This window comes from Gracilinanus agilis, chromosome 2 (genome assembly GCF_016433145.1).
Source record: "Gracilinanus agilis isolate LMUSP501 chromosome 2, AgileGrace, whole genome shotgun sequence".
NCBI lineage: Eukaryota > Metazoa > Chordata > Mammalia > Didelphimorphia > Didelphidae > Gracilinanus > Gracilinanus agilis.
Window position 1 is genome coordinate 389,733,816 of NC_058131.1, and position 24,963 is coordinate 389,758,778.

General features: G+C 39.7%; 1 protein-coding gene across 1 annotated transcript in view; it reads left to right on the forward strand.

Annotated features, from left to right (window-relative positions):
• The window catches only part of GLRA1 (glycine receptor alpha 1), an 85,271-nt gene that overhangs the window by 19,376 nt on the left and 40,932 nt on the right, over positions 1-24,963 (forward strand). Inside the window, exons 2-3 of the mRNA XM_044659857.1 lie at positions 10,178-10,308; positions 19,247-19,314. Coding sequence (XP_044515792.1) covers positions 10,178-10,308; positions 19,247-19,314 — 199 coding nt within the window. The remainder of the gene's footprint in view (positions 1-10,177; positions 10,309-19,246; positions 19,315-24,963) is intronic.

The following is a 24,963-nucleotide window of genomic DNA, read 5'->3' on the forward strand; positions in this document are numbered from 1 at the left end:
TTGTATATATATATATATATATATATATGTGTGTGTGTGTGTGTGTGTGTGTGTGTGTGTGTGTGTGTGTGTGTGTGCGTGTGTGTGTATCTTTCTGTTTCTCTGTATCTTTGTCTCTCTGTCTCTATCTCTGTCTTTCTCGCTCTCTCCCACTCACTCTCTCTCTGAGCCCCACTTATCCCTATTCCTTACCAGTCTCCCATCCAGAGGGAACTATTTTGCTGACTAGGGTGGAGGTGGTGGAGGAGGGAAGGCTTTTGCCACTTGCCATCTAATTGAAATCGTTTCTGCCCAAACTGAGTGCCAAGATCTAGCTTATTCCAAATGCAGATTTATAGCTTGCATCGATCCCCCATTTCCAATTGAGTCTGCCACAGTTTTTTTACAAACTGGCCTCCATTCCCCTGAATCCTTCCCTCGAGCCCTTGGGAAGCAAGTTGGCAAGGAGGGGAAAGGGAGGAGGAATCATAAGAGCAGACAGAGAGAGACGAGATACATTCAAATTCATCCCAAATTAGGACTAGGTGATCTCTAAAAGTCCTTTCCAGCTCTAACAAGCTCTAACAATCTATAGTCCTAGAGAGATTGCAATTCCTTCTGCCTAGATGGATCTACATATGAAGATATGTGCAACTATGTATGTGGGCATATATGCACATGAGTATGCATGGTATGGCCAGGTTGTGTGTGTGGGTGCAGACAATAAAGAGGCATGGATGGAGTGGGAGTATAATGCTTATAAGAGTGAAGGAGTAAGCATATGTGTTTGTTCATGAGTGTGGGAGTGAGGGTAGGAGTATAAGAAACAGACAGAAATAAGGCAGAGAAAAAGAAAGGGTGTAAGGAAGGAAGAAGAGAAGAAGGAGCAAAGAAGAGAAGAAGGAGCAAAGAAGAGGAGACAGATGGAAAAGAGAAGGAAGGAAGGAGGAAAATTAGGAAGAGGTAGAAAGAAGGAAAAGGAGAGAGGAGAATGGAGAGAGAAAGTGAGAAAGAGAGGGGAAAAGAGGAGAGAAGCAGTTGGAAAGAGAAAGAGGAAAGGGGAAGAACAGGACCAACCTTGAATACTCATAGGATGCAATATTAAAAAAAGCACACTAGGGTTTTTGGATAGGATTGGGGGTAACCTGAGAAAGAAAAAGGCCAGACCATGAGTTAGAATATCCAAAGCTCAAACAACTCATCCTCTGATCTGAGAAAGGAGCCAAAAATGCAAATTCCCTCTAGGTCAGCCAGGATGAATTAGAGAAGGAATTAGAGAATGAGGCAGAATGACATGAAACTGTGTAGCCAATTTGCCTCAAGGACCTCAGTGTAGGGATAGTCTCTCTTCTGACTGGAAGAAAGTCTAAATCATGCCCTGCCTTAATTTTCTAGTGAAACACAGACTGTCCCACTCCTTCCCCTCTTTCATTACCAGCACAGCAGAGACATGATATGGGGTCCAAAAGTCTGATTTCTAACTCTAATTCTGCCACCACCTCCCAATGTGAAGTCTTAATTGGACTTCAGTTTCATCATCTGTGAAATAAGGAGGAAGGTGCAGCTCCTTCCAACTCTGACATTCTATGTGCTATGTTCTAAGTTCTCTTCAAATTCTGACATTCAATGTTCTTACATCCTGGACATTTAGGTGAGATCATGGTCTGACAGGAAGGCAGTTAAGACTATTTAATGAGGGTTGTTTTGTAAATCTCACAAAAAAGAACAACAAACATTCCAGAGGACCAGAGAAGAAATAAGACAAGAATGTTCCAGAATCTCTACACTGCATTTTAATTGCCAGTACCTTGGACTTAAAAAGATATATGCCAGTAGACAACACAGTCATTACTAGCTCCAGATTGTTCCCAGTTGGAAAGTCAATTCCTAACAATACTATTTAAGCCAAACTTTACCTAACTTTCACCAACCCAATCCAAAGATAACCCAGACCTAACTTCCTTTCATTATCCCTAAGTGGCAGGAAGCTTTGTAGCCATTGCTGGAGAGGAAGAGTCTTCCCTGAATAAAGTATACCCTCAAAAATTAATCAAGCCCTGTCATGATTTTTCTCAAGTGATACCTGCTACACTCCTAGGATTCAGGAAAACAAGATTCTGAGCCCGTGTCTGCTGCTAGCTTGCTGCATGACTCTGGACAGGCCATGTTTCCTAGTTGAGTTTCAGTATTTTCTTCTACAAAATGAAGGGATTGGACTAGAGTAGACCAATCTGTAACATGCCTTACATCTCAGATAGTCAATAACTCTGTATTTCAAATCATCATGATACATAATACATGTGTATTAGGACATTGTATACTCAATATCCTGTGCTCTAAAGTCTTTTATAGGTTTATGTTTATCTTCTAAGAATCCCTCCCATCTGTGTTAAGTCATAGGATCATATTCTAGAACTTGGAAAGGACCATCTAATCTAGGTCTTTCATACTGCAGATGAGGATACTAAGGTCAGGGAAGCTGTCAACCAATGGTAAACAAAAAATGTAGTAGTTGTCTACCAAAGGCCAGGCACTATAGTAGGTGCTGAGGATATAAACATTAAAAAAGCAATCCCTGATGTCATGAAGCTTGCATTCTATTCAGGGAAACAGCATGTACACATGTAAGCAAATAAAACTATATACAAAGAAACGTCAAAATTTTTTCAAGATTAAGTCAATGAAGAACAGAATTATAAGAGAAATGTCAGTGAAAAATTGCTTGCATTCCATTTTCTAAAGCACAGGATATAGAAACAAATATATAACACCTAGAGCCATTCCTCAATAAATAAGTGATCATACAATGTGGTTTGTTTTTTTTTAATGGTTGCATTAAAAACTACTCCAAAGCAAAAATATTAAGAGAAATACACATTAGGATAACTCCAAAGTATCACTTCACACTATACAAATTGGCAAAGATATGGGAATAATCAATGTCCCCAATGTTGGAGGTGCAGTGGTAAGATGGACACAATAAAGTATTCTTGGTAAAGCTATAATATAGTTCAACTGTTAAGGGCTTCAGTTGGTAATCATAAAAGTGACAATACTATCCATATTCTTTGGTTCAAGAGCCCACATTACCTCCAGAAGTCACAGTTAGTCCAACATTTGCTAAAACAATCCACTAGTACTTTTTATGGTTGCAAAGGACTAGAATCAAAATTGATGCCCATAAATTAGAGAACAGTTAAAAAAAATCATGGCATATGAATGTAATGGTATAACATTATGCAGCAGTAATAGTTTACATAAAGAATTCAAAGAAATGTGAAGATATTTGTATGATATAGTGAAATAAGAGGAACCATGAGAATAATATACATAATAACCAAATTACTATAAATGAAAAAATAACTGAAAGAAAATTGAACTTTCAATAATGGAAAAATTAATGAAAGCCACGGAACTAGAAGAAAAATGAAATAAGAATATTCACTTTGTCATTCAATAAACATTTATTAAGCATTTCATATGTGCCAGGTACTGTGCTGAGTTCCAGAGATACAAAGAAGGGAGAAAGGAGAAAAAGCACAATCTCTCTGCCCTCAAAGAATTCTCATTCTGGTGGGGAACACTACATCTAAACTATGTACCCATAAGGCAGAAGGATACAGTTTGCAATATAAAGAGAAGGTAATCTCAGAGGAAAGATACTAAGAGTAACAAAGCCCATACTTCATGGTATATGACAGAATAGTGAGGGGGCTACTAAGATGGAATATTGCATACATTTTCTCTGTATGTGTTTTAATTTAAGTGATTTTTCTCTGTCACGAGTAAGGGTTCAATCTAGGGGCAAGGGTGATATACCAAGGAATAACTGTGATGTAAAAAGAAAAAGTACTAAAAAATGTAGAGAAGGATCAGCTAGGTGGCTCAGTGAATAGAGAGCCAGGCCTAGAGATGGGAAGTCCTGGGTTCAATCTGGTCTCAGATATTTCTTGGCTTCTTTGACCCTCGAGAAGTCATTTAACCCCAACTGCCTAGCCCTTATTGCTCTTTTGCCTTGGAACCAATACTCAGTATAGATTCTAAGACAGAAGATAAGAGTTTGAAAAGAGAAAACAAAAAAATTAAGCAAACATCAAGAATTAATTTGAGAGAATACAACAGCTTGAAGAATCAGGAAAGGCTCAGGTAAGAGAAATCATTTAAACTGTAAATTATGTGGAAGAAGGTAGAAGTGATGATGGAATACATGAGTAGGTCACATCCAATCTCACCAATAAAGTTGTGCTATCTAAATAGCACAGGATATAGAAACAAATATGTAATACCAAGATCCATTCCTCAATAAATAAGTGATCAAACAATGTGATTTGTTCTTTAAAAAACTATAAATGGCCACACTGTACAAAGGCATGGAGATGGCACATTAAGGTTAAGAAGCAGTTTGATGAAACATAGAATGTTTGGAAGGCAGTAATGTGAAAGGTCACACAGATGCTGAGTGGCAGCTCTCACCTATGGCTCTAAGAAGCTGTAACATGTATAGTGGCCACACTCTAGTAAAACCATCTCAGCAGATGGGCTAAACCACATATTAGCAACAGTCCTCAAAACCCATTGGTGAGTTGGAGGAATATCTGACCTAAACTTGTGAAGACTTCCCCTGGTGGAACAGGAGGATGAGAACAATTTGTTCTAATGGCCATGAAAGTGGTAGAAACAGGCACTATACTGATGTCTAAGTGTGGAACACTTAGACATCAGTATAGACATCAAAGAATCCAAGGTTTCACCTTGAGCCATCACCAATCACCCTGACAAAAAAAAATAGTCTTGCCCCCGGAACTTGATGACTCTAGAAGAAAGAGTAAGGCCGATGACTTTATGCAACTCTGTCTCACTTAAATACAATTTATGTGTGAGTCAAAATACACCACCCACATATGATTTATCACTTGTTTATATGGGTATGTGATTTGGGGTTTCGGTTTTTAAGAGATTACTCTATTACAAAAATGAATAATATGGAAATAGGTATCAAGTTATAACACATGTATAACCCAGTGGAATTGCTTGTCAGATCCAGGATGGGGTAGGGAAGAGGGGAGAGAGAGAAAATGAATCATGTAACTTTGGGAAAATATTTTAAAATAAATTGTAAAAAAATACATCACATACCATTTTACCATCTTACATTTTACTATTTTACTATCTCATTATTTTTATATCTAAATCCCAAATATTCATATGGTTATTTGTGCCCAATCTGTGGTAGAGCCTTCCAAGCTTATATTGGTCTGATCAACCACAGTTGGGTGTGCTGTACATTTCGACATGGTGATGTCATTTTGGTCCTCTTTGAGTATGAAGGCAACAACCAACCAAGCATCAAAACCAAGAATCAAATTCAGATCCTCTTACACCCAAACCAGTGAGCTCATTCTCTTGTATCACACTGACTCCCTTTTGTGAACTCACATCCCTTCCACTCTGAGGTACTTTTTTTTTTAAACCCTTACCTTCCATCTTGGAGTCAACACTGTGTATTGGCTCCAAGGCAGAAGAGTGGTAAGGGTAGGCAATTGGGGTTAAGTGACTTGCCCAAGGTCACACAGCTGGGAAGTGTCTGAGGCCAGATTTGAACCTAGAACCTCCCGTCTCTAGGTCTAGCTCTGAGGTACTTTTTAATGCCAACATTCTATGTTCTAAAGCCCCACCATCAAGAGTTTAGAATCTTTCACTGGCTTTTCCCTCTGTCTTATCCAGAACCCAAAAATCTTATCTAGTCTTCCTCCCCCATTTTTCTTCTTACTGATACAGGCCTAGTCCAGCCCTTCATTGTGATTTATGTAAATTATTGTAACTGCCTCCTAACTGGCCATTCTGCCTCCAACAGGAAAGAGCCCATATCATAAATGATCAGAGTTATTTGCTCTTGATTGAGCTAAACCTGAGATTAGCTGAAAGAATCTCAATCCAGGATAATATAAAAGAGAATTTACAGCATATGGATATACAGAAGCATTCATGTAATCATATGTGATTCTGCTAACTTTAGTATGGTCCCCCCCAGAAAAACTCTAAATTGTTCTCAGTTTCTTACACCTAAATATAAGAAGCTCTGAATTCTGTAACAGAGGTTAATACCTTCAACCAAAGGGATTAGTTCCAATTATGGGATTTCTGGCAACAGTAAATATAGAAGAAAATTTTTTATTGTCTCTGCCTTCACAGTCCCTGAATTGACCCTTTTATATGGAAGTATACTATTTTGTATGTAAGGTTGGGATTGGGAGGAAAAACAAAGATAAAAAGATAGAGACAGAAACCGAATAGAGAGACAAATACATGGGGAGAAAGAGAGAAAAAAATCTCAGAATTGTGAGAAACCTCAGAGGCCAACTAGTCCAACTCATACCTGAATAAGAATCCCTTCTATAATACACTCAACAAGTGGTCCTGTGTCTGAATACCTCCTCAATACCAAGAAGAAGCCCATGACCTCTTTGCTTCGCTCTGTGAGGAGCTGTTCTTTACTTCACACCTAAATTTGCCCAAGCACCTTTCACCCTTTATTCTGTATCTGTTGGGATCAAATAGAACAAATCAAACTCCACTTCATGAGACAATCCTTAAAACACTGAAAGACAATAATCATGCCTGTCACCAAGACTTCTCTTTTCATCCTTGTTTCCTGCTCACTTCTATCTTCTATACATGTCTTTAAAATATAAATTGGTCAATGAGCTTCCCATTCATCCACAACAGACTTTTTAAACAACTTTTTCTTTTTTCTCATCAGAATTTTGTCTTTGTGTCTTCAAAATTTCATTCTTGAGAGTTTCAAAATCCTCCTGAAAAGACTTTCTTCATTGAACTTTATGTATTAGATTTTATCTATCCTTAATATAAATTCTATGAAATCAGCTTTCACAAAATCTAGAGTTTCTCTCCGACTGTACCCAACTTCCCTCTCTTTCACTATCTCAAATTTCAAGATGGAGTGGTCACTTCCCCCAATATCTGCATAATTTCTACTATAAAAACCAGTTCTTTCTTATTGGTGAAAACTAGATCCAGCAAATAAGGGCCTTTCATTGGCACCTCTATCTCTTGAAGGATGAAATTATCATTAAAGAAAGTCAAGCAATGTTTTACTTAAATGTTTTATTGAAAGCTAAATATTGAACATCAATACAACAAACTAAACTTGTGCAGTGAACATTTAGTTTAATTAATTTCAATGAATTAAGCATCATAACTGTTATTTTTCCCCCATTACTATTCACCAAAACTACCCTCCCCAACCTCCTCATCCAGTAGAAATGCTCTCTTATAGCAACTCTATGTAGTCGAATAAAATAGAACAGCATATTGGCCATATCTGAGAATGCATCTATTGTCTCAAATCTCTAGTCCATGTCTCTGCCAAGGGATAGGAAGGTATGTTTCATCTTCAGTACTTTGAAGTAATGATTGGTGATTGCTTTGGTTGAAATTTTGAGGTCTTTTTGAGTTGGTTCTCCTCACATTATTGTGGTAATCAGTATAAAGTGTTCTTGTTCTGTTAACTTTATGCCATGACTGAAACAAGCCAAGAAGTTATTAGCAGAACTCTGCTTTTGGAAAAAGAGAAAATGAGCCCTAGCAAAATATCCTAACATGTGAAGTTCCTTATCAGTATGTCATGTCTCAGCCAGGCGGATCCATTTCATGAACTCCTCATCTATTTCTTCTTCTTTCTAGATAGGTGTTCTGTAGTATTCTTTTTTCTTTCTTTTTTTAATTTCTGCTTCCTTTCACCTTCATTTGGATTCTCAGCACCCTATCCCATGCTAAACACCCCCATTCCCTACCCCTACTTCCCAGAGCACTCCAACTGAAAACATATTTGGAATTTTAAATGCTACTACACATAGTTTCACATATATACATATTTATGCTACCTTATTCCTTGAGGTTGTTTTTTTTCTGTTGGTTATATTGATGTCTTTCATTTTTTACATCAGAGTTATTTTCATATTCTTCAGTCCCTTCTCCCCTGAGTATTTCTTGTGGCAAATGAAAACAGTTTTTCAAAAAAATTCAAAGATTTATGGTAACTACATCTGGCAGCATATGCAACATTCCGCACCCATAGTCCCCCACCTCTCTTACAAAAGGAGACAAATGTATTCCTCATCTCTTCTCTAGAGACAAAATTTATAACTCTACTTAACCAACAATCAGCTCTATTGTATCATTCTTTCCATGTATTCTCTATATTGTATGTATCTATTGTCCTTGTTCCTATTACTTTATATTGGTTCATACAAGTCTTTACATATTTTTCTGAATTATTTGCTAGCATTATTTCTTAGAGAGCAACAATATTCCATTATGCTCCTATGTCATGATTTGTTCAGCTATTTTTCATTCAGAAGGCACCCATATTGTTCCCAGTTTTTTGCTACTCCAAAAATGAATGGTCAGATACATGTGGGACATTTCTTTTTGTCTTTGGCTTTCTTGTGGCATGTGCCCATTTCCTATTCCTTTTGGCTAAAATAGATCTTTTCCAGAGCCATGCTCCAGTTGTGGGTCCCACCTTGTCAAGTTAAATTTGTCTATTTGTTTTTTGAAACTCTCATTTTCCTTGCTTGTTATCCCTACTTTTCATATTTGTACATAGACATATAAAAACATAAGTTTTATTTCAGGTTTCTTCCTTGAATTCTGTTTCCTATGACTTTCTAAGCATCTCTAGTGCTATTCTTCTACAATGTAACTACCTTCTTTTATATCTAGTTCAGAGAAGATACTGAACCATTTTTCTTCCTCCACCTTCCTCTTTTTTTCCTAATTTTTTTTTTATTTAAACCCTTATCTTCCACCTTAGAATCAATACTGTGTATTGGTTCTAAGGCAGAAGAGTGCTAAGGGCTAGGCAATGGGGGTCAAGTGACTTGTCCAGGGTCACCCAGCTAGGAAGTGTCTGAGCCAAATTTGAACCCAGGACCTCCCATCTCTGAATCTGGCTCTCAATCCACTGAGCCACCCAGCTGCCCCACTCCACCTTCCTTTTCACCTTAAAAACCATGTTGATTGGATTTGCAAGGTTCCAAGCAAATATTTTCTTACCAAGTCTTTATTAGGTGTGAAACTGGAAGCCTCACATTCCTATGGTCCAACCATGGTCCAAGAATCCAAATTCCATCATCAGACATCACCTTCTTAAACTATTTTTCTTCTCATGTGTATACGTTTCTAAAATATGTAAATATATGTGCAATAAGGACGTGTGGACGTGTATGTGTGAGTACGTGTTTAAGAACATTAATCTGGTTTTTTTAAGAGCATACATTTTATCTGCGTGTTTGTGAATGTGATTATGTGTGTCTTATGAGGGCGTCTAGATGTCTACGTGTGTGAGAATGTGGAGAGATCTATTTGGATATGAATGTATGGCTAAGGTGTTTGATTGTGTATCTGTTGGCTCTATAGATACGTATGTGTCTCTGTGTGTATTTGTGTACATTTTTCTACATGCATGTATGTCTTTGTGTGTGCAAGCATGTAGGTATGTGCGTGTGCCTCTGTATCCACGTGGGCTCATTTTCACAATGGAAGCTGTTATGTATGTGGATAGCAAATGAGTCCGAATTCTCTGTGTTCTCGATACATGTATATAAGCCGTGTGTCCACGGGATCTCTGTCGTTAAGTGCCGGTGGGCATGTTTCCATGAAGGTCTGTGCCTGCGCGCCCATAGTTTGCCGCTGTGGATGGGTCGCTGCATGTGAGCTTTGAGAGCAGGGAAGGGGCAGTGGCCCTAAGAGCGTATGGAAGGGAGAACTTAGCAAGTAAAACCTGGGCGTTGGGAATAGGAGAGTGGGGAAACACGGAGAAGACCGGGGAACCAGGAATCTGGCAAGCACAAGGTTAATCTTCCAGCCCCGGCTTCCATGGGGACTCAGGAGCCGAGATCGCAGCTGTGATTCCTCTAGACCCCAGGGATCTGTCCCTAAATTAGTCGGCAGCTTCTGTCGGATCGTCATCTCTTGAGCGCTTGGCCAGCTGCCGGGACCTTCTGTGGGGTGATGTTTGGGCTGGGTAAACAATTTAGCCGGGGCCGTCCTTATTAAGAAGCCAGAGAGGTATGTGTCACATCTCTCAGCTGTGGAACAGGCCTCGAGGGAAATACCCCCAGCAAAGTGGGGGCACACTGGTAACTAATCTTCCCTTTCCTTTCTCCTCCCCTAGTCTGGCTGCTTCCAAGGAAGCTGAGGCTGCGGCCCGATCCGCGCCCAAGCCTATGTCTCCCTCGGATTTTCTGGATAAGCTGATGGGGAGAACCTCGGGATACGATGCCAGGATCAGACCTAATTTTAAAGGTATACAATCCCCTCCTTTTTGCTTCTCATGACCCTTTTGCCTTTTCCCCCTTTGTTTTATAGAAGCCTTTTGTTGCCCTAGAAAGAGCCGGAACGGACAATTAGAAGACCTAGATTTTAGCTCTAGCTCTGCAAGCCTTCATTCCAAGTGAAATTTCACTTCCTCTTCAACCTCAGTTTCTACATCTGTAAAATGAGGTTTAACTATCCTCTCCGAGGATTATTTCAGACTGAATATTCGATTTTTTAAAGTTCCTTCAAACTCTAAAGTTTTATGTCTTATATTCTATTTTTGAATTTCCCCTCTAACTCTAACATTCAGGTTCTACTTGTAAACATCCCTTCCAGCCTGAATAATCTGTGTTTATTCATTCAAACTTTAAATAAATATTTAAGGGCTTACTGTGGAAGAAAACACTGCATCAGGTGCTAGGAGAGATCAAAGTTTAGGTAAGACATGGTCTCTTCCATCCTGTTGATACTGGGGAAAACACACACACACACACACACACACACACACACACACACACACACACACACACAAAACCCCACAAGCTCCAAAAACAGTTATAAAAATATTATACGATAAGTGCATTAGAGATGTGTAATGCAATGAGCTATGTAAGTAGGGAGGACTGAATAAGGAAAAGAGCTTTACCAACTGAGGAATTAGGGAGGACCAGCAGGTAAAGAGAAAAAGGGGTATCTCTACCAACCAAAAGGGAAAACATGAGCAAAGAATACCCAGAAAACACGAGAGGGTCCGAGAATGATATAATTTGTCTAGAGAGCATAGATTGCATGAAGAAAAGCAACACGGGATTAAGCTAGAATGCTAAAATGCAACTGGCTTATAGAGAGCCTGGAAAGTCAGCCCAAAAAGTTTGAATTGTATTTGACTTGCAATAAAGATTCTTTGATAATGCAAGATCCTGTACAGCTAGGGAGGTAATTCTGGTCAGTGACACACTGGGTATATCCATCATTCTAGGCATAAAACATGGAAATGCATGCTCACCCAAAGTGCTCTCCACTGCCACTGAGGAAGATCTTCCGCCTAAGACAGAAACAGTGTGAAGGACTGGTGTGAAAACATGCCTCCTAACTTCTGGCAGAAAGGTAGTGGACTGGTTCAGAAGAGATCATGCAGTGGACAATGTGTCAATTTGCTTTGCTGTACTTCCAAACTATATATTATATTTCTAAACTTTTTTATTATAAGGGAGATTTCTATTGGCAGGGAGGATAACTGAGAAGTAATAGTGATATTAAAAAAAAAAAAAGATCATCAGTATATGGTAGCATTATTGACTTAAAGCTGGAAAAAGCCTCCTGGGCCATCCAGGCTGGTCCTCTGGTCCAGCCCACTCATTTTACAAATTAGGAAACTGAGGGCCAATGAGGTTATGTGACTTGCCTATGGTCATACAGGTAGTAAGCATCAACGGCAAGATTTGAATTAGAAATACTTATATTCTTCTGACTCTTTCCATTGTACTACAATACCTGTGCCTAACCCTACCCCTCAACCCCTAAAAAAGAGAAAGAAACAGAACTAGATTTGGACTCAGAGACCTAGACCCAAATCCTCACTTTCCATCTGTAAACCTGGATCAATCTTAGACAAGTCACAATCTGTTTTCTCATCTACAAAACTAGAGAATTTTAGGAGATGACCTCTAAGGACACTTCTAGCTCTAAGTCTAGGTTCCTAAGTTTCTAAAATAAGATTTCCTAGAAACAATGAGATTTTCTAGTTCTCCAATGTGTAGATAACATTTTACAGCTTATAATAATCATCAGGATATTACAGAGCTTCTCGGATGAGACTCAAATTTACTCAGGTGACAGGCCCAACAATTCATGTGGGAGAAACAAAATGGATGAAAATGAGACTGACATACACTTGAATGGGCAATCCATTGAATTAATAAATCAATTGTGAATGACCCAAATGACAATGGAAAGGTTCGTGGTGGGCCCAAATAAGTCCCAAATAAATTTCCTATGTGCAAGAAATGCCTTAAAGCAGTGATGGGCAAACTACTGCCCAAAGTCCAGATGCAGCCCCCTGAAATGTTCTATCTGGCCTTAGGACATTATTCCTAATCTGACGAATACAATAAGTAGGATACAATATGATGAAACTTTTAAAGAGTTGCCTTAGAAACAGGCTGACAGATGAGTGTTTCCTTTCCTTTGGCCCCCTCTTTAAAAGTTTGCCCATCACTGCTTTAAAGAGATACTATCATGGAAAAAATGTAGGATTGGAAAAAGAGATAGGCTGGTCTCATGTTAAAAAAAAAACAGATACTAATAAAATGTAAAAAGGAAATGTTGCATGTGCATTAGGCAGTTCCTTTAGGAAGGATTGATAAGAACTACACTGAGTGGAAGGCAGATATGGATTGCGATTTGTTTGGCTGGTAAGAATGCTCACACCCATGAGATTACATGTCCAGTGAAGAAGGAAGTAGGGAGATGAAGATATTTGAGCTGAGGAATGACAAAACCAAAAATGAAAAAATGAAGACTATTAGTCTATATTTGTATTAAGGACAGATTGAAGCAGAGAGGGAACAGAGATAAGAAGGCCTCTTGGGAGTCCAGGGTCCAGGTGATGTTCTATGTTCTAAGTTTCCTTCTGTCTCTGACAGTTTATGTTCTAGGTTATAAGGTGCTATCCAAACTTGACCTTTTTTTAAAAAAAAAAACTTCCTTCTGTCTCTGATCTTTGACATAATATAATGGGGAAAGTCAGAGGACCTGGTTTCAATCCTGATTCTGCTTCTTATTTCACATGGGACCTTGAGCAAGCCATTTTCAGTCTAGATTTTAATTTACTCCTCTGTATAGGTGGGTTGGGGTGGGGGCTATGCTTCAACTAATGACATGTTAATGTCATGGAATTGACTTAAAATCAAAAAATGTTGTTGTCAGCAGTCTAGCGGTAACTCACTAGATGTCTTTGGGCAAATCACTCCCCTTCCCTGAGCCTCAGTTTTCCCATATGTAAAATGAAGGCGAATGGTACTATATTTGATCATCTCTAAAATCCCTTCTGACATGCTCATGAAGATCAGAGTATGGAGATTATCAAACCATATTTTGTTCTAGCCCTACCACCATACCCTACATCACCACCATAATTTTTTGTAAGGCCCATAACAGGTTACCTCCCTCTGGGGACTGTGAAAAATCTAGGGGAGGTTAAAAAAAAAAAAAAAGGCTGGGTATAGATTTTGCTAGAGCCATTGCCAAATAGCTGAACCCAATAACCCTGATCTCTCCTATAGCCTTTGGGATGATGGGTTCTCCTCCCCCAACAGCCTAACCCCAAAGCTAATCAGTTATAGGATTCCCTATATGCAGCTTAAGAAATGCTTCTCTAAAAAGGACCACTTCTCTACATTTGTCTAATTGATTTGGGATTCCAGACACCTTCCTTAGCTTTCCTCTTGGCTCTAGTCCAAGATCTGGCCAGGGAATTTGCCGACTGGTAACAGCTTTCCTAATATTTGCTCACCTCTCCTCAAATGTCCTATCTATATACCACAGTTCAAATGATAGTCAGTTCCAAGGGAGGTAGCTCAGTTCAGTGGAACAAGTTAGGAGACCTGAGTTCAAGTCCTCACTGCAACACTGGTCTGTGGTGTGACCTTGGGCAAGTCTATGTTTCTGACCCTCTGTTTTCTCAACTATAAAATGGAGGTTAGTTAACAGATATCTAAATCCTGCTAGTCTGTGTTCTTAGGTTTCCTCTAGCTCTTTTTTTTTTTAACCCTTACCTTCCATCTTGGAGTCAATACTGTGTATTGGCTCCAAGGCAGAAGAGTGGTAAGGGTAAGCAATGGGGGTCAAGTGACTTGCCCAGGGTCACACAGCTGGGAAGTGTCTGAAGTCAGATTTGAACCTACGACCTCCCATCTCTAGGCCTGGCTCTCAATCCACTGAGCTACCCAGCTGCCCCCTCCTCTAGCTCTTACATTCTGTGTTAGAAGTTTTCTCCCAAGGGAAAAAAAGAGACATTGTAAGGCCTCTTTCAGCTCTGACAGTCTTTGTGCTAATAATCTCTTTCAGCTCTAACATGCTATATTTTAAGATTCCTTCTGGTTCTAAAATGCTATGGTCCTCTGTGGATGTTGGCTGTTTCTTCTCAACCCTTCCCATTTGCCCACTAATCTCTCTTGTGACCCAGCTCCTGACCCTTCCTCTTGGTGTCATTCTCTGATTAGCATGGGATGGGGGGCGGGGAGAGAGGGTAAAAATTCCGAGGAGCAATTAATCACTGGACAGCTTCAGTTCATTGAGGCAGGCCAGGTAGGAGGAAGAATGTATCTCCTTCAGAGCATGGCAGCCTTTCAGAAAGCCTCCTAGACCAGGAGCCCCACCCTGGCACAAATGCATACACAAAAACAAAATTAAACTTTAATATTTAATGAAATCTATACATTATCCTTTGGCCGAAGGCTGACGGTTTGTAATTTTCTTTCGTATAATTTAATTTCAGATTTATTTCAATGAACTGCACCTTCCCATGGGGTTAGTTTACTGGCTTCCTTTCCCATACATAAATCAGGATCCAATCATAGGCAGACAAGCAGACACTCTGGGGGTGGGGTTCAAGGAACTGGTAGTAACTCACAAGGGCAGCTTAATGCAAATGAAGGGGAGTCTTTGTGAAAACAAAGGGCTCCGATTTCGTGGGAGAGAGGAGTCTAGGGGGTACTTCCTTGACTCCATTCTAAGTTGAAGAAAAGAACACTACACTGGGAACCAAATAACCTAGAGTCATCCTCGGCCCACCATTAACTTTGCTCTGCTTTGGATCCCCAAATAGTAGTTACTTCGTAGGTACTTAATAAATGTTTATTGAATTGAAGTGAACCATTTTCCCCTCTCTCCGCAACTTCCTCTGTAAAATGAGGTGGTTGGATTTATTAAATCTCAAAGCCCTTTCCCGCTATAAAACAAAGTTTTGGTGGTTTGAATTATAGCTGTAGGCTGTTTTGACAATGGTTGTCAGCTAAAATGGACCAGACTCCCACATCACATCCTGCAGAGATGAAAAGGAATATAAGCAGTCTACCCATAGTCCAAAGATCTCTAGAATCCTCTTTAAACTCCATAGAAAAAGCACTGATGTCCAGAGATCTTGGTTTAGATCCACCACTGACTTGCTGCATAAACTTGACTAGTTACTTCTCTCCTCTGGCCTCAGTTTGCTTCTCTGCCCCAAAATGAGTCTAAATGGTCTCTAAATTTCTTCCCATCTCTGGTATTCTATGTCCTAAGGTCCCCTCTACCTATCTCTAACAATCCATGTCTTACTTCCCTTTCAGAGCCCTTCATTTGCTCATGGAGCTTCCTTTTCTTAATCCCTTAAATCTTGATCTTTTTATAAGATTTTTGGGTACCAAGACCATGGAAAATGCCTTTCTCCTTTCCTCAGCCTTTCCAAATCCTACCCTACCTCCTTCAAGGCCAAGCTCAATTGTTGGTCACTCTTCAGGAGCATCCCACACTCCGTGAGTCCATTTGGGGTTTTCTTGGCAAAGAAATTGAAGTGGTTTGCCTTTTCCTTCTCCAGCTTATTTTACAGATAAAGAAACTGATGCAAATAATTGAGGCCAGATTTGAACCCAGGATCTTCTGATTCAAGGCCTGTCACTCTATCCACTGTGGCACCTAACTGTCTAATTACTTTTCAATTACTCTTCCTTCTAGAAAGACTTCCCCTCACTATTCCAACCTATAGTGATCTCCCTTCTCCAAATTCCTATAGCATTTCTGCTTTGCCTTAGACTGATCTCTATATACTATCTTATTTTTTATTTTAACAACAGTCTTACATTGTTAACCACTTTCATCCTAGGAGGCGGCTGGGTGGTTCAGTGGTTTGAGATCCAGGCCTAGATTCAGAAGATTCAAATGTGACCTCAGATACTTATTAGCTACGTGACCCTGGACAAGTCACATACCACCCGCCCCTCTCCCTAGCCCTTATCACTCTTCTGCCTTGGAACCAATACTAAGATAGAACTTAAGGATTAAAAAAAACAAGAACAAACATCCTACTTGTAGGCCAACTTCACTTCAGGTGCTCTAGTGAAGTAATCTCCCAGATCTATATATCCAGCCCCGGGCCCTCTTCTGAGCTCTAGTCCAATATCATGAACTGTCTATTGGACATTTCAAACTGTATGGCTCGTCTTGAGACATCTCAAGTTTAATATGTTCAAAACAAAACAAAACTCACTATATTTTCCCAAGAATCTACCTTCTTCTGAATTTCCCTCTTACTGTCAAGAGCACCATCAGCCTGGCACCACCCAGACTCATAACTTCATTGTCATCCTTGACTCCTCATTCTTACTCATCCCACATTTCCAGTCAGTTGCCTACTCGTTCTATTTCTACAACACAATATTCTATTCATGTGGCTGCCACCTTAGTTTAGCCCCTCATTACCTTGTGGCTATACTGTTGACCAATAGCTTCTCCCCAGACCATTTAGTTATCAAAGTCATTTTCTTAAAGAGCAGGTCTGGCTATGCCACCTACCTCCTCAACAAATTCTAGTGGTTTGCTATTACTGTTCAGCCATTTTTTAGTCATATTCAATTCTTAATGACCCCATTTGGAGTTTTCCCAGCAAGGATACTAGAGTGGTTTACCATTTCCTTCTCCAGCTCATTTTAAAGACAAGGATGGACATCCCCTCGATTTTCAATACTTTGCCCCCACAAAAAGAGTAACTATAAATATTTTTGTACAAGCAGATCCTTTACCTTTTTATCTCTTTGAGATACAGAGCTAGTAGATGGACCAAAGGGTAGGCATTGTTTTATAGCCCTTTGGGCATAATTCCAAATTCTCTCCACAATGTTTGATCAGTTCACAACTCAACCAACAATGTATTAGAGTCCCAATTTTGCCACATCCCTTCCAATATTTATCACTTTCCTTTAATGTCCTATTGGTTAATCTGATAGGTGTGAGGTGGTACCTCAGAGAAGCTTTAATTTGCATTTCTCTCATCAAGAAGGACTTAGAACATTTTTTCATATTATTATTAATAGCTTTGATTTATGAGGAAACTGAGGCAAACAGAATTAAGTGACTTGCCCTGGGTCAAATAGCTAATGTCTGAAGCCACATTTGAACTCAGGTCTTTCTTCCTGACTTCCTGCCTCTATGCCCAGTGTTCTATCCACTGAGCTACCAGGCTGCCCTTAATACCACAAAGTTAAACTACAACCTTCTCTGTTTGACATTTAAATATTTTCATAGTCTGACGCCTTCCTATCTTCATAGGTTTTTTACACAATTACTTTCTCTCTATCTTCTATAGTCCTGTTGGAGTGACCTACTTGCTGTTCCTCACACATGATGCTCCATCTCCCACCTCCATGACTTCTCCACTGGCTTCTTCCCATGCTTTGAATGCTCTACTCATGTCTACCTCTTAGAACACTTGGCTTCCTTAAAGACTTAGCTCTAAGAGTTGTAGTACAGGCCTGGAGTCACAAGAACCTGAGTTCAAATTTGATCTCAGACACTTCCTAGCTGTGTGACACTAGGCAAGTCATTTCACTCTGATTACCTAGCTCTTGAAACTCTGCTGCCTTGGTATTGATACTAAACAAAAAGCAAGGGTTTTAATGGAAAAAAATGTTAAGACTTAGCTCAAATGGCACTTTCTTCAGGAGGAGTTTCTTGCTTTCCTTCCCTGCAGTTGCTAGTCCTTCCCTTCTAAAGTTAGCACATATCTACTCTGTGCCTTTCACATACCTCTCTTTGTACCTGTTGTCTTTCCCACTAGAATATAAGATTCTCTATGGAGGTGACTGTTTTTGCTTTTTCTTTGAATCCTCAGCACTTTGCATGTTACCTATACATAGTAAGTAATCAATAAGGGCTTGTTGATTTAAGCTTGTACCTTTTATCTCCCTAACTAATGTGTGAGCTAAGATAGGGACTTTTCTTGTATTCCTAGCCCAATTCCTGTTCCCTGTTGGCACTGGGGAATACAAAAGGCTTACATGTCGTAGTCTTCTGATATTGGCAATCTTCCAGACTCACCCTCAGTTCCTCTTCAGGCAATTCCCATCAACCCCACTAAAGAAATCCACTGCAGTTCATAAGTTCAGCAGACATGCATTGTGATTCCCAAGATGGCCTCCAAATTCTGCAGCGTGACTACATTTCAGCCACAAATTAGAAGGCAGTAGATGGGGTTTGGGGAAGGGACCATATGGTGGAATAATGAATCATCTTGTGTTAATGAATGCACATCCCAATTTAGCCCCTGATGCTCTGTACCTGGCATTTTCTCCAGGACCAAAAAAAGTTGATGCACATCAGGAAAGCAGCAGGGAAGAACTGTAGGTACTTAAGAAGGAGAGGAGTCCCAAGAACTCCTGAGGAGATGATACCAACCTAAGGGAGGGATCAACAATAGAACAAATTTAATGAACTGAGCATCTATCCCATTGCATAGTACCATGCTTAGAACTGAGAGATAGAAGAAAAAACATAAATATAAATCTTGGCCTCATGGAGCTTATAATTTAGAAAAAAAAAATCATGGAGTCATAGCACATAGAATGTCAGAGGGATTTTAACTGGAAGGAACCTTAAACCATAGAACAAAAAATCAGACCTAGAACATGCTTTATAATATAGTACATAGACTCTCAAAAATGGAAGGTGCCCTTAAGATATACAAGAGAGTTTTAAAACTAGAACAGAAAGTATTGTATATTAAGGGGTAGTAGTGTAAGCTAAGACTGGGGAGCCAGATACAAGATTCTGGAGGGCCTTGATTGCTGCTCTAAAGAGCCCTAACTCGTGATGCTTCACAGGGTTGTGGAGACATCTTTTGGGTTAGCAACCTTGAAGTGGAATGTTCATTTCTCTCTTTCTTGCCTTTCAGGTCCCCCAGTCAATGTGAGCTGCAACATTTTCATTAACAGCTTTGGCTCCATTGCTGAAACAACTATGGTGAGTTACATGAGTTCTGCTCTCTTACATTATGTCTTGTTACCATGAAGCCTCTCATTTGGTCTCCCAAAGGAGACAGAGAATCAGAAGCTATTGGAGAGTGGAGTCCCACAGGGATCTCTCACTGACCTTGACTTGTTCGACACTTTCTTCAATAACTTGGGTAAAAGGATAGATAATATATTTATCAGATATGTGAATGAGATGAAACTCAGAGAAATGGCTACCAAGAAAGATAATAAAATAGGTCTCCGCCAGGATCTTGACAAGGTGGGACAATGGGCTAAAGCTATTGTATTTAAAGAAAAGCAAATGTAAAGTCTTGTGCTTTGGTTCAAACACTAAAATGCCAGATTACAGTATTGGAGAAATTTGGCTAAATAGCCATTCATGTGAAAAAGAGCTCATAGGATGGGCAAAGAATATTGAATCTGGAGTCAGAAGACCTAGGTACAGATCCTTGGTTTGCTACTCATTCTCCAAGTGGCCTTGAGTAAGTCCTTTTTTCTCCTTAAGACTCAATTTCTGACCCTATAAATCTTCCTAAATCCTATGACCTTATTTGGACTAAAAGTTCAATAAGGCAATACAATATTCAGCTACACTGATAGAAATATCCTGTTTGTTTGATGTTTGTAAGTTGAATACAAAGCTCCAGTGATGAACTATTGATCCAAATGATCATTGAAGTAGCTGCAAATTGTCAATGGTTCCAGTCCATGATTCCAGAGTTAGAGATAATCCTGTATCGGGGTTGGAAAAAACCAATTCACCTTCATCTCCTCCCACCCCCCCTAAACACACACACACACACACACACACACACACACACACACACACACACACACACGCACACACTGCTGAATCAGCAAGCTACTCTATTGGTGCAGCTCATGTGCAAAAATTAGTCTGTATACAAATTGACTTATCTGTCTCTAAATGCTCAAATACAAGAAACAATTTCAGGCCATTCCGAATCAAAGCACTTTAAACAAGCCCTGCTCTGGTGAGAGTTTATTCTTTTGCCTGTCTAAACATGAATGTAAATTTCTTAAAATCTGAATGTGTCGTGTCTCTTCTAATGAGGGCACTGGTTCGTTGGACATAGTTAGCCAAGTTAGAATGAAGAGAATGATTTCAGTTCTCATAACCTCCTTCTCAATCCAATCTAAAAAACATTTTATTATTTGCCTATGATTAAGTGAAAGACTCTCTGTTGGGTGTTGGGGGTTCTAAGTCAAAAGAATAACAATATCAATAGTGAGGGAGCTAGGTGATGCTGTGAATAGGGCACTGGACCTGAAGTCAGGAAGATAGGAGTTCAGATCTAATGTCAGATACCTAATGGCTCATGACCCTGGGCAATTCACTTAGCTTCTGTTTACTTCAGTTTCCTCCTCTGTAAAATGGGGGCAAAAGCACCTACCTTCCAGGATTGTGATAAAGGTAAAATGGGCTAGTGTTTGTAATGCACTATGTAAATGCTAGGGTTTTTTTTAAAGCCTTACTTTCTATCAAAATTCACAATAAGCATTTGTTCTGAGGTAGAAGAGCATTAAGGGGCCAGGCACTTGGAGTTAAGTGACTTTCCCAGGCTCCCAGAGCTAGGAAGTATCTGTGTTCGGATTTGAACCCAGGACCTTCTATCTCCAGGTCTGGCTCTCAATCCACTGAGTCACTTAGCTGCCCCTGCCAGCAATTATCATTAACAACAGTAAGCTTGGTTAATAGTTGTGTCTCCCTCAAATTATTTAGCACACAAGAGTTGCTTGAATAGCTGTGCCCATATGCAAAGAAGGAAGTTTCTCCAGCATCCGGATCACAGCTAGTATAGAGACTTAATACAGGCTATCACAAAAGTCTTGCTGAAATTTTAAGCTATTATACTTCTCTTCTAATAAATTCAGCTAAGTCTTAAAGCTGAAAACGGGACTGAAACTTTGGGGACACTATTTTCTAACACTGCTCTGGAATAGAGGTCCTAAGGATCAATAGCCTTACTAACTGTCCTGGACTGGAACAGCTTATAAATACTCCTCCATACTTCAGAGCCCCTCTCCCCCAAGGTCACCAAAGGCCATCATTCAGGGGTGCAGCCCCTGGGGAAATGAGACCCACCATTAGTGCCACCTCCAGTACCAACTGTGTACTGCAGCAGCTACAAATAAGCCCAAGAAGCATGAGAACAAGAGCACCCTCTACACCACTGGTCCTGCTCTCAACCCCCTCCCACAGAAATCAGTCAGGACAGGGATTTATTGACCTTGTTTTGAGGGGAGTGGCCTCCTTTGACAGTCTGGTAAAGACTCTGAATCCCTTCTCAAAATGTTTTTAAATGAATAAAATACATGGGATTATAGAAGAAACTGATTCTATTGAAATAGTTGTCAAGATATATTTTTTAAAAAGAAAAAGCAAGATTATGAACCATAGGCCAAAAACTCCTGACTGGGGGAACAACTATTCTGCAGATATCGTAAGTCCTACCTCTTCAGAAACCACAGAGACAGAAAGGAAGTTCTCCCCAGCCAAATCCTTGGCACAATCAAAGGGTTCAACATCAGAAATTGAAATGGTTTTATTGATAGAAATGACACTAAAGATGATGCATTACCCTGTGCCTTGGACTACAAGACCACAGGGCCTTTCCATCTAATGTGAAATTAAAACCATCTCTATGCTTCGTCTTCCCTAACAGCATGTGAGCCACCTGAGTGCAGGAACCTTCTTGCTTCTCTATCTGTATCCCCATTATTGGCACAAGGCTTGGCATGTAGCAAACACTTAGTAAATCCTTTTTCATTCACTTCTGGAGCTGTACCCACAGAGCAGTCTGAACTCCCAACCAAGAATGACACTGAAGGGACCACCCTATGCAGTCAACAGTTCCACAAATTGACACGGGAGATTCCCCAGCCTGGCTACTGCAGCCCAGCTTCATTGGAGATTGGGGATTGATTCTGCTTCTTTGTGCAAAGAGAATGAGGAGGCTTCTGGGTGCCTCTAGGAGCTCTGTCTCTGGATATCGATTGGCCAGGGGGAAGAAAAGAGAACACACTCAGGTCTTCCTGATTCCATGCCCAGTGCTCCATCCACTGTGCCCTTTAGCTGCCTTTAGTTAGATCAAGATCTATGTACATGCTTCCCTTGGGGAGATAGATGAGTTTAATTAATTCTTTGTGGCCTTGAGAGACAAAGGAGTCCTGTTTTATTATTTATGTCCCCATAGGAGTCAGGAAAGGGTTGGTGCAAGTTGTTCGAGATGAGTAGGGGTCTACAGGGTCAGGGTAGTTAAGTGGCTCAGTAGATTGAGAGCCAGTCCTAAAGAGGAGAGGTCCTGGGTTCAAATCTGGCCTCAGACACTTCCTAACTGGGTGACCCTGGGCAAGTCACTTAACCCCATCTGCCTAGTCCTTAGCCCTCTTCTGCTTACAATACACAATATTGATTCTAAAATGGAAGGTAGGGTTTTTTTTCCTAAAGAAATGGGTAGGGAGGGGCAGCCCAGGGGAACAAGCCTTCAATTTTTAGTTTGGCTAGGCTCACTTGTGAGTACAGCTGTGAGTCCCATTCTGCCTTCTCTCATACTGAATAGGAACTTCCAGGAAAGAGGTAGTCCCCTTCCCTGAATAACAAAGAGAAAACAACAAGAATCTGGGGATGGAGAATGATTACCTCTGAAACTTACACAATAGCCAAGGCTAGACAATCATTCCCAAAAGCCTAAATGTTATTAAAAATGGAAATTGTGCATTATTGTGCAAGACTCAGAACTTCTTCAGGGGAAATTAGGAAATATTGATAACAGATAGAACCAATTTATATGGGGCACAAAGGAGGCCAGGCTCAGGAAAGAAGCCTTACCTTCTTAAGACACAGAAATTGAAAAGGTGTAAGTACTCTGAAAGTGCTGTGTACTCATTAAAGGCAATCCAGCAGAGACAGAATTTGAAAGCCTTCTTTCCATCCTTGATCATCTGTCTATTGTCACTCATATATATAAGGCTGTATATTATATTGCATGGCATGCATCACTGACAAGAAACCAGGAGACCAGAGGAAGCTAGGAAGCTCAGTGGATAAAAGATCCAGGCCTAGAGACTAAAGCTCTTGGATTCAAATTTGACCTCAAATACTTTCTAGCTATGTGACCCTGGGCAAGTCATTTAAATCCCATTGCCTAGCCCTTACAGCTCTTCTTCCTTGGAAGCAATGTGCGGTATTGATTCTAAGATAAGAGTTTTCAAGAGAACATTTTATACAAAAAGTGAAACATTGTGGAATGATTCAATGTAATGGACTTCTCCGCTAGCAGCAATGCAACGATCCAGGACAATTCTTAGGGACTTATGAGAAGGAATGCTATCCACATCCAGAGAAAGAACTGTGGGAGCAGAAACACAGAAGAAAAAAATATGACTTATCATTTATCAATTGTTTATATGGCTATATGAGTTGGGGTTTTGGTTTTAAAAGATCACTCTATAGCAAAAATGAATATATGGAAATAGATATGAAGTGATAACATTTGTACAACCCAGTGGAATTGCTTGTTGGCTCTGGGAGGGGGCAGGGAAGAGGAGAGGGAAAGAAAATTAATTGTGTAAACATGGAAAAATATTTTAAGTACTTTTTAGAAAATAAGATAAGGGTTTTAAAAAAAAGAAAAAGAAATCAGGAGATCTGAGTTCTAGTGCCGACTCTGTCACTTAGTATATGACCTTGGAAAAATCACTTGCTTTTATGCCTCATTTTCTTCTTCTATAAAATAAAAGGTTTCAAGTGAATCCTCTGAAAGCTCCAAAATGTTATGATCTTCTTATACCCTTTTCCTCTCTATCCATACATTTTAAACATGGCTTACCTCCAGGAAGGTTTCCTAAGACAAACATGCCCCACCTTGATCTCTCGCTTATTCTTGGTACTGTCAATACTCATGCTTCTAATACTCAGTAGATCTATCCCACTTCCACCTCAGACTCATTTGTCATTGTTCTGAAGTTATTTCGTCTTTCTTTGCCTGTTCCTTCAATTAGATTATTAGTTCTTAGACCCCTACCTTTTTCTTTTTTGTTTATTTCTTTTCTTTTAGTTTATTTATTTGTTTGTTTGTTACATTAAAATTCCCAGGTATCTCCCACTCTCCCTCCCCTCCTCAAACTATATTTAAAAAAGAATGTTAAAATGCTTTTATATATAATAGGGGGAAAGAAAATATTATTTTAAAGAAAATGAAATAAAATTATACCACATAGAAAGCCACCCCATCTATGAAAAAAAAGAAAGAAAAGGCATCATTTAACAAAAGGATATATGTGTGTATATACATATACACACACATATATAATTAGGTCTTGTTTATTTCTATTTATCAATTCTTTTTCTGGATATGGGAATACACAAGTCATTCTTCAAACAATATTTTATAGCTATATATAATGTTCTCTTGGTTCTACTCATTTTACTCTTCATAATTTCATATAGGTCTTTCCATGCTTTTTCTAAAATGAACCTGCTCTTCATTTCTATTGCTTCTGTCTCCTTCCTATTCTGCCCCTGGAGTCCCTTTCCCCACTCCATAGGAACAAGTTCTATAAATGCTTGTTGGCTAAAGGGATAAGGTCCGCCTGGATAGAGGAGCCATTTGTC